Source organism: Somniosus microcephalus, chromosome 2 (assembly GCF_052327205.1).
Source record: "Somniosus microcephalus isolate GS21.2 chromosome 2, FLI_Smic_1.0, whole genome shotgun sequence".
NCBI classification, from domain to species: domain Eukaryota; kingdom Metazoa; phylum Chordata; class Chondrichthyes; order Squaliformes; family Somniosidae; genus Somniosus; species Somniosus microcephalus.
This window is the reverse complement of record NC_140988.1, coordinates 94,395,358-94,406,520: the sequence shown is the minus strand read 5'-3', so window position 1 is coordinate 94,406,520 and position 11,163 is coordinate 94,395,358. Positions and strand designations below refer to the sequence as shown.

General features: G+C 49.3%; 1 protein-coding gene across 1 annotated transcript in view; it reads left to right on the top strand.

Annotated features, from left to right (window-relative positions):
* The first annotated feature begins 255 nt into the window (after nt 1-255).
* The window catches only part of reeld1 (reeler domain containing 1), a 57,593-nt gene continuing 46,685 nt past the window's right edge, over nt 256-11,163 (top strand). The window contains exon 1 of the mRNA XM_085964315.1: nt 256-474. Coding sequence (XP_085820441.1) covers nt 264-474 — 211 coding nt within the window. The 5' untranslated portion in view covers nt 256-263. The remainder of the gene's footprint in view (nt 475-11,163) is intronic.

Sequence of the window (11,163 nt, the reverse complement as noted above, 5' to 3'; positions counted from 1 at the left end):
TAAAAAGGTAAGGGATAAAAATGAAATACATAGTTAAAGGAATATGTATAACAGGACACTCTTATGTTGGAGGGGGGAGAAGATCTGACACCATCTCTGACTTCAGATTGACCACCCTAAACAAAACTATCTTTGTTGGGGTGAGAAGCATTTCTGCTGGGCTGGCTGGTCCCTTCTTGAACTGACTCCTTGTTAGATGTTACTATTTTCTTATGTTGTTTTAATATGTATTTCTGGCTGTTTTGCAACAGATTGTATTGAAAATGTTAAGAAATCATGTGGTTCTCATGGCCTGGATGCTAGGTGTGCTTTGCCTGGTCTCCTTCACCACTGGATTCTCTCACGGTGCAAGTACCTCTGCTTGTGCTGACATGAAACCAAAACACATCAGTGCTCATCCCCAAGATCCACGCAGCCGCTTTATCACAGTGTACACCAACAAGTCTACTTACCTCCCTGGGGACAAAGTACCAGGTAAGGGAATCCTGTTATTGGTGGACAGTGTTATAGGATCATAGTGTATCAACTATTATAATCTGCACGAGAAGGAAAAGATTTTTCCCGGAGACGTCAAGGCCTCAGAGTATATAGGAAATACCAGGGTTGAGAAAAGGCAGTTTGGCCCACTGAAACTGATTCCACTAGGACCCAAACTCTTTCATCACAACATACAACTGCATTTTGAATAACACCAATATTTTTGCCACTACTATCCTGTCTGGCAGATTATTGAAAACATTTATCGCTCTTTGATTAAAGAAATTCTTCCTGATAGCCGTTTTAAATTAACTTTTTTTTACTAATTTCTACTTATGCCTTCTAGTCTTACTTTCTTGTATACTTTGAACTAATATTGTAGACTTATCTATATCATATATAATATTTTATATATTTTGATGAAGTTCCATTGTTTAGACTACAAAGCTTACACCTGGGCTCAGTTCTACTGCTGATTTTTGATCTTGTTTCAATGTAAGTACATTACTTTTTAGTAGTGACCAAGACTGAGCACAGTATGTGAAGGACAGTGTGTTTCTTTAGTATAACTTCTGTAGTCTTGGGCCCCAAAATCTCCTGGGGGATTCGGCGAGTGTCCTGCTGTAACTCTGGCAAGAGACCAATAGGAAATCCCAGAAAATGGTGGAGGTGCTGTTTCAGGAGTTTCTTATTTGCCATGTAATGCAAATGACGGCGAGGAGCCAAAACCAGGGACAGGAGCTCCCTACATTGGGATTCTCGCTCTCAAGCCTAGATGGGACCTAGAACATCATTGAAGGCTGGTACGCCAAGCGAGGTGAAGTATATCGGTCTCCAGAAGCGTGGGTGTGGGCCCCACCGGTGGGATCCGGGTGGATGTGAGCCCCACTGGTGGGATCCGGGTGGATGTGGGCACCACTGGTGGGATCCGGGTGGATGTGGGCACCACTGGTGGGATCCGGGTGGATGTGGGCACCACTGGTGGGATCCGGGTGGATGTGGGCACCACTGGTGGGATCCAGGTGGATGTGGGCACCACTGGTGGGATCCGGGTGGATGTGGGCCCCACTGGTGGGATCCGGGTGGATGTGGGCACCACTGGTGGGATCCAGGTGGATGTGGGCACCACTGGTGGGATCCGGGTGGATGTGGGCCCCACTGGTGGGATCCAGGTGGATGTGAGCCCCACTGGTGGGATCCGGATGGATGTGGACCCCACCGGTGGGATCCGGGTGGATGTGAGCCCCACTGGTGGGATCCAGGTGGATGTGGACCCTACCGGTGGGATCCGGGTGGATGTGGACCCTACCGGTGGGATCCGGGTGGATGTGGGCCCCACTGGTGGGATCCGGGTGGATGTGGACCCTACCGGTGGGATCCGGGTGGATGTGGACCCTACCGGTGGGATCCGGGTGGATGTGGGCCCCACTGGTGGGATCCGGGTGGATGTGGACCCTACCGGTGAGATCCGGGTGGATGTGGACCCTACCGGTGGGATCCGGGTGGATGTGGGCCCCACTGGTGGGATCCAGGTGGATGTGAGGCCCACTGGTGGGATCCGGGTGGATGTGGACCCTACCGGTGGGATCCGGGTGCATCCACGCAACCTGGACCCTGGAGGAAAACATTTAAAAGATTTTTTGAATAGATTGCTCCCCTTGCTCAGGGTTGGGTGGAGGCCGGAATCAGTGCAGCGTTGGGCGCAATCCCCGCGTAACCTCCGTCATCAGATCCCAAGGAATCTTGATTCCTTATATTCTACTGTACTGGCTATTTCACAACATTCTATTAACTTGTTAATTGCTTTGCCATGTTGACTAGCAATTAAAGACGTTTCCATGGAATGTACAAAAAGAGACACCAAAGAATATCAATGACTGCTTTTGGCTCTATATGAGATTTCACAACGTTGCAAACAAAGCAAGGAATTTGTTCTGATAATACTGTCCCTGGAAATTGAGCCCCGGAATCCTTCCAAAAGGAACATGGCTATGTGAGAGTAAGCATCCTTGATGGTGGCTACTGCAACCAACTTGGCTCACAGGCAAACTGACGAACTAATTTAAGGCAGAGGAACCAACTTGAAATTCTCTCCCTTAGGGTTCCAAAATGTCGTCCGCGGCACGCGCGCACACTTCTGACGCAAAGCGCCAGACCCCATATTAATAAAGGGGTTATCGCGCATGCACTTGACATCCACCGGCAACATGCAGAGCAGGCAGATCATGATGTCAATCAATGTGCAACGCTGATTTGATGCCAGCATTGCCATTTGGAGCTCCACGCTCCAGCTGACACCCTCTCTTAACCTCGCACAGCTGATCACGACATTAAGCAGCATGAAGGAACCCCACCAGCGCTATTTAAAGGGATCATCAACTACTTACAGGTTAGTTGCTGGTTTATTTCTTCTGGCTGTTGCTACAATTCTACATGTTTTTGGTGCTTTCTATAGTTTCAAGTTTCAAAAGTCTACAGGGAGTGGTTAGCAAGGGCTGACGTACTTTTTGTTGACTTCAAGGCTTCTGTACAAACCACTTGCTCCCAGACATGGGTGCACTAGTAGGCCTTCCTCTTGGAATCGAGCATGACTGGGAGAATGAGCAGAGGCCAGGCAGAGCAGGACAAGCTGCTGGAAGAGGGAGGAGGGGGAGAAGGGCTCTCAGCAGGAGGCCATGTCTGCCTAGGGTGTTCAGGGAGCAATTCTCCCACCTGAACGTCAGTGACGACCAATATTTGAGATGTCTGCGCTTCACTAAGGAGGTTGCCACTGAAATCGGCCAACTGCTGCAGCCACAACTCCAACCTCAGAGCAGAGCAAGGACCGCATTACCTCTAGCTATGAAGGTGACCGTGGCGATGAACTTTTATGCGTCTGGCTACTTCCAGGCTACTGCTGGAGATATTAGCAACATCTTGCAGTTTGCAGTAAACTGTTGCATAAAGGAAGTCACTGAGGCTCTCTATTCAAAGAGAGGTAACTTCATTTCATTCCCGATGGCCAGAGACAAGCAGGCAGAGTGAGCACGAGGGTTTGAAAGGATTGCAGGCTTCCACATGGTGCAAGGTGCCACCGTCAAAAGCACATTGCTTTATGCACCTCATGTCAACTCTTCCATGTACCTGAACCAAAAGGGATTCCACTCCCTCAAAATGCACCTGCTGTGTGACCATAGGCAGCTCATCATGCAGATCAATGCCCAGTATCCTGGCAACAGTCATAATGCGTTCATTCTGCAGCAGTCGCCTGCATTTCAGCCACCACAGCAAACCAAAGGGTGACTACTGGGCGACAAGGGCTATCCACTGATGACATGGCTTATGACTCCAGTTTGCAACCCATGCACATGTGCGCAGCATGCATACAATGAGCCATGCTGCCACAAGGGATCTGATGGAGCAGACCAATGGCATGCTAAAGCAACAATTCCGCTGCCTGGACTGCTCTGGAGGAGCCCTGCAGTACTCGGCTGAGTGAGTATCAAGATTTGTAATGATATGCTGCATGCTGCACAGCCTTGCCATCATGAGGGAGCAGCTCTTGCCACCACCTATCAGGCGAGAAGCTCAGGAGCAGGAGCACGAAGAGGAGGGGGGAGGAGGATTATTATTTGAGCTGCAGGGCCATTTAACAAGTTTTGATGAGCTGTTGAGGGCTGCACACCAATGTTCCCCCTAAGGTGCGCGGCCGCACACCAATCGTGAGGCCCCGTGCAAACGGCTCACCAGCTCCTGCCGCTGGAAGAGATACCGCGCATGCATGGCCACGCAGCAAATTTAAAGGGACCGTACACAAAAAAAATTAGAGGGAACATTCCCACACACACAAAATAAATTGTATTAACAACAGCTACCATTAAAATTAAAAACAGTAAATGCAATGTCCAATATATCCGGGTCCATTTAGTTATACCTCCACTATGCTAATTAAGTGGGATAATATTAAACCCGATTGAATAATTGTGCAAGGATTAATAACCCCACTAACAGTCATTGGTGAAAGCAAAGTGTTAAATTGGTAAATTTGAATCAGTCCAACTCATTGGGGGTAAATTCGGTACCTTAGCGCCTCCAGTTAGTGCCTGGCAGGGGTGGTAATGGGGCGCTGAGGCAGTAGTGCCACGGTGAGGCGAATCCAGTGCCATATGTCAAATTCAGCACCCCTGTAGTGCTGCCACTACGAGTTAGCACTGGGGACTTCAGCTCCAGGCAGATCGTGACGTTAGTGAGCGAGCAATGCTCACTGTGCGCCCAATCTGCGATATTCATTTTCGCCCCTGCCCTGACAGCGACAGGGAGAGGAAGCGTGAAGCAGCCGGTAGCCGGCTTCAGGGGCGTTACTTAAAGGGATCATAAGTAATGAGTCGCAGCTCTCAGGTTATTGCTGTTTCGCTGCTTCCTTCTCAGTTTAACATTGTGCAACAGTTTAAATCAGTCATTTAAAGGTTGTTTAGTCTCCGGAGTGTTGTGGCTACTAAAAATTAGTTACATTTATTCTCACAACATACCAAAGTGCTACACTTGGTTACATTAATGTGGGCTGTACTAGCAGTCGACCTCGCCCTCCAGGATCTACGGCGGAGGGGGTGGAGGCAGTGAGAAAGATTGGAAGTTGTGGCCAGAGGGAGGAGGAGGGCCATGAGGGCTCTCAACAGGAGGCCTTACCCTCTGAGGGTATTCTGAGAGCACTTCTCCTACCTACAATTAAGTGAGGAGCAGTGTATTAGGAGGCTCCACTTCACCAAGGAGGTGGTCACAGAACTCTGCCACTTCCTGCAACCAGACCTTGAGCCTCAGGTCAGGACGACCACGGGTCTCTCAGTGGCAGTCAAGCTCACCGTTGCCCTCAATTTCTTCACCAGCGGATCCTTCCAGCCTGCAACAGGAGATATAGGTAACATCTCCCAACTCGCCGTCCATTGCTACATCCGGGAGGTCAGAGGCTCTCTACAGTAGGAGTACTTCCCCATCACCAGAGAGAATCAGGACAAGCATGCATGTGGCTTTTCCAGGTTAGCAGGCCTCTCCATGTTGCAAGGGCACCATTGACTGCATCCACGTGAGCGGCAGCAGTCTGGGATGGCTGGATGATAGGCAGCAACAAGGGCAATGGCGGAGTGGCAGTGGTGGGAGTAGGAATGCTGTCATCCTGAGAGAGGACAGCAGGTTCCTGCTCCACTGACCCACTGCCACTCCCCCAGGGCAGCACCTCAGCATCCCTAACAATCTGTTGCAGCACAGATTGCTGGCCTGCTGCGACACCGTGAAAGCCCTAGTCGACGGTGGTAGACCCAGCCATGATGGAAGCAGTCAGAGCTTGCGTGGCATCAAGCTGAGATTGCATGAGAGCAGTCTGAGATTGAATGCCACAAACCATAGGCTGCATTGCAGCACTAAGATATTGCGTCACTTCCGCCTGTGCTGCAATGGAAGCTGCCAGATCGCCCATCACACACGGCATCAGGTCTGGATCATCATGGTCTAGAGTCATAGAGTTATACAGCACAGAAAGAGGCCCTTCGGCCTATCGTGTCCGCGCCGGCCGTCAAGCCCTGTCTATTCTAATCCCATTTTCCAGCACTTGGTCCATAGCCTTGTATGCTATGGCGTTTCAAGTGCTCATCTAAATGCTTCTTGAATGTTGTGAGGGTTCCTACCTCTACCACCCTTTCAGGCAGTGAGTTCCAGATTCCAGCCACCCTCTGGGTGAAAAAGTTTTTCCTCAAATCCCCTCTAAACCTCCTGCCCCTTACCTTGAAACTATGCCCCCTGGTTATTGACCCCTCTACTAAGGGGAAAAGTTCCTTTCTATCTACCCTATCTATGCCCCTCATAATTTTGTACACCTCAATCAGGTCCCCCCTCAGCCTTCTCTGCTCTAAAGAAAACAACCCCAGCCTGTCCAGTCTCTCTTCATAGCTGAAGCGCTCCAGCCCAGGTAACGTCCTGGTGAATCTCCTCTGCACTCTCTCCAATACAATCACATCCTTCCTATAGTGTGGCAACCAGAACTGCACACAGTATTCCAGCTGTGGCCTAACTAGCGTTTTGTACAGCTCCATCATAACCTCCCTGCTCTTATAGTCTATGCCTCGGCTAATGAAGGCAAGTATCCCATATGCCTTTTTAACCACCTTATTTACCTGTCCTGCTGCCTTCAGGGATCTATGTACATGCACACCAAGGTCCCTCTGATCCTCTGTCCTTCCTAGGGTCCTACCATTCATTGCGTATTCCCTTGCCTTGTTAGTCCTCCCAAAATGCATCACCTCACACTTTTCAGGGTTAAATTCCATTTGCCACTGTCCTGCCCATCTGACCAATCCGTCTATATCGTCCTGTAGCCTGAGGCTTCCCTCCTCGCTATTTACCACTCCGCCAATTTACGTGTCATCTGCGAACTTACTGATCATACCTCCTACATTCATATCTAAATCATTAATGTACACTACAAACAGCAAAGGACCCTGCGGTACACCACTGGACACAGGCTTCCAGTCAAAAAACAACCTTCGACCATCACCCTCTGCCTCCTGCCACTAAGCCAATTTTAGATCCAATGTGCCAAATTGCCCTGGATCCCATGGGCTCTTAGCTTCTTGACCAGTCTGCCATGTGGGACTTTGTCAAAAGCCTTACTGAAGTCCATGTAGACTACATCAGCGGCATTACCCTCATCCACACATCTAATCACCCCCTCGAAAAATTCAATCAAATTGGTTAGACATGATCTTCCCCTGACAAAGCCATGCTGACTATCCTTGATTAACCCTTGCCTCTCCAAGTGGAGACTAATTCTGTCCCTCAGAATTTTTTCCAATAATTTCCCTACCACTGATGTTAGGCTCACTGGCCCGTAATTCCCTGGTTTATCCCTACTACCCTTCTTGAATAATGGTACTATGTTAGCTGTCCTCCAGTCCTCTGGCACCTTCCCTGTGGCCAGAGAGGTTCTGAAAATTTGTGTCAGAGCCCCTGCAATCTCCTCCCTTGCCTCACACAGCAGCCTGGGATACATCTCGTCTGGGCGTGGGGATTTATCTACTTTTAAGCCCGCTAAAACCACTAGTACCTCCTCCCTCTCAATGCTAATTTGTTCAAGTATATACAAGAATGGATTAGGAAAAAAAGGGAGGCTTTTAGCAGATACAATGGACTAAAACAGTGGAAGCACTAGAGGAGTATAGAAAGTGCAGGGGGGTACTTAAAAAAGAAATTAGGAGAGCAAATCCCCCTGCATGATTTCTATGCCTACATCGTCCTTCTCCATAGTGAACACAGATGCAAAATATTCGTTTAAAACCTCACCTACATCTTCCGGCTCTACACACAGGTTGCCACGTTGGTCCTTAATGGGCCCTACTCTTTCCCTGGTTATCCTCTTGCCCTTAATATACTTATAAAACACCATGCGATTTTCCTTTATTTTGCCCGCCAGTGTTTTTTCATGCCCCCCTCTTCGCTCTCCTAATTTCTTTTTTAAGTACTCCCCTGCACTTTCTATACTCCTCTAGGGCTTCCACTGTTTTCAGTCCTTTGTATCTGCCAAAAGCCTCTCTTTTTTTCCTAATCCATTCTTGTATATCCCTTGACATCCAGGGTTCCCTGGGATTGTTGGTCCCACCCTTGACCTTTATGAGAACATGTTGGCGTTGTACTCTCTCTATTTGCTTTCTGAATGACTCCCACTGCTCTGATGTGGATGTTCCTACAAGTAGCTGATCCCAGTCCACTTTGGCCAGATCCTGCCTTATCATTTTAAAATCGGCCTTCCCCCAATTTAGAACCTTTATTTCCAGTTCATCTTTGTCCTTTTCCATGACTACCTTAAATCTCACCGAATTATGGTCACTGTCACCAAAATGCTCTCCTACTGACACTTCTACCACTTGCCCAGCTACATTCCCTAGAATTAGGTCCAGTACCAGCCCCTCTCTTGTCGGACTTTCTACATGCTGGCTCAAAAAGCTCTCCTGGATGCACTTTAAGAATTCCGCACCCTCTAAGTCTTTCACACTCTGACTATCCCAGTTAATATTGGGGAAGTTGAAATCCCCTACTATTATTACCCTATTATTTCTACACTTCTCTGAGATTTGCCTACATATCTGTTCCTCTATCTCCCGCTGACACTCTGGGAGTCGACCATCCTTTCCAGACTGGAAATGATGGGCTCCATGGTGTCCGCAGAGCCTTGTGCAATATTGGAGGCGGACTCCTCCACACTCCTTACCATTGCCAACAGGCTCTCGGGCACCCTTGCCATTGCACCTATCATCTCCGTGTGCATGCCCATCTTCTAAAGGTTTCCCCGTCGAGGTCCTCATCTGAGTCCTGTGCAGCAGAACTTGCACGCGAACTCGCCCTCTGGGGAGCTGGCCCCCGAGCTACCCTTTCCCCCTGGCCTTGCTGTAGCCCGCTTGTCCCCGGTGCATCACCCTGTGCAGATCCCGCTACTATATTAGCCTCTAAAGAACGCATAGTGCCAGTATCTGAGCTGGTGCCTGCGGGTTATACATGCAGTGACGCCGTGTGTTCTTCCTCCTCCTCTTCTCGCTCTCAACGGTGCCCTCAGGGACAGACTGCTCAGGTGCTTGCTCATTATCTGGAAGCATAAAGGCACAATCGTCGGGTTAAGGTGAGGGGAGGGGGACAGGAAGGGAGAAATGCATACAGCATGATTAGCTCAAAAGTGCGAGAGGCTTGTGGGGTGAGGGGGAAGTGGGATGTGAGAAGAAGGAGTAGGGATGAACATACCGTTGTTGTCCCCAAGGGGGCCAACGTCTCCGGTGGCCATGGTGCCCACCACCTGGTGCTCAATAATCTCCAGCACACTATTTTCCAGCACAGACAGTGGTTGGGTGTCGGCTTGTCCCCTGCCTGTACGCTCCTGCTCCCTCCTCTTGTGAGCCACCTTGGCCTGCAAGAGAAAGGAAAGTGTGTGAGTGAGTGTGGAGCAATGTGTTTGGGTGATCTGCCTGCCATAGTTGAGTAGCTGTCATTGTGTGCAAGGAGTGAGATGTAGGCGTGAGTGTAGGTAGAGATTGTTGATGGGTGAGTGCTGGGGGTGTGTTGCTTTGGCCAGTGTGTGCAGATTGTGGTTCAGACGGTGGTATGTCGCATTTGTTGAGGCATTGACTCACCCTGACCACCCGAGTGAGGTCGTTAAATTTCTTCCTGCATTGTGTGGGGGTCCTGGGGACCACAGTGCTGCCTGAGACATGCTGGGCAACCTCCCTCCACATGGTGTGGAAGACTTGCGGCGAGGGCCTCCTATCACTTGCCAGGTAGAGCACTGCCCTCTGTCTCTCCACAGCGGACACGAACTCATCCAATGCTTGGTCCAAAAATCTGCAGGCTCTCTCCCTGGGGCGTGGGTCTGCCATCATGACACCTGCTTGAGTTGTCCGGCTCCTTGGGCTTGGCTTGCTCCTGTTTGCTGACACAGGTTCACAGCCAACAATGCTGAGAATGAGGTTCTGCAGCATCAATGAACCTCCCCTTTAAGAACTGGAAAGAGCCTGTGGCAATGATGACTTAGGATTAGACTGCACCTGATATTGGTCCACCCATTGAGTGTAGCACCACTGTGCTAGGTCATTAACATTTGATTTAGCACTCCAATTCTTTCTTTGAGCAATGAAACTTAATTTTGTGTGCAGCGTGATTCATTAGCGCTTGGCACTAAATCTCAAACATGTCTGAAGTTACTGCCAATTCCTGGGCTATAATGAATTTCTCCCCCTTCATCTTCATCATCACTCCCACTTCTATCCTAATAATTTATAAATATATAAATTCAGATAGTAGTCAGATACTATCTTAAATACACAAAATGTTGTGTAAAATAGTAAAATCTGCCATTACTAAATTAATTAAATGATTGATTGATCGATTAGATGTTGTACTGAAAGTCTACCCGGCTGTTTGGCAGAGTGGCTCGAGTCTGCGGGGCCTCCGATGCGAGAGATTTTCTCTTTTTAATGTGCTGATTACGGGAGCCCGAAACTTCACAAGGCCTTACCTACAATTGCGTGCCATTACCTGGAGTCTAAGACGGGGATGAGAACCCCCCTACCGTTGTATTCTGGGTAAAGGGAGAGGAAAGACGCAGCGCCGGTCTCATTCTTCGGTAAAAGAGTCACCGAGATGAGCAGCTATGACTCGACAGAGGAGGAGCGTCCAGTGCACATGCGCAGCAGCGTCCCCACCAGCCAGTGATGAGCGGTGGATTTGGCAGGTTTCAGAAAAGTGGTTCACGGAGTCAGAGCGGGAGAGAGCTGCAGACAGCCGTTAGGCCAGCTCCGAGGCACAAAAGGGAAGCTGAACTGCATCAGACATAGAGCAGCAGTCCCGGCAGCTTTATTTTTTTTATTGCCCCGGTTCAGGGTCGCAGCCTACTCCCAGGCCGCAGTAACCCTGAGCGAGATCTCCTCAGTCCCCCACCACACCTCCCCACCCCCCCCACTCGCTACTCCCTGAGGAAATGACCATGGCTCACCAGACCCACTGTGAACTCTCACATGATTTGGATTGTGATGTTCCAGACCACAAAGATGTAAATAAACTACAAAATCAAATAGATTTTGGAAAAGGATGGAAGGTTGAAGAAGCTGATAAAGCAATATGAAAAAATGACTGGAAACTTATAGCAAGACTCAAACGAACATGCAGCTTGAGCTCCGG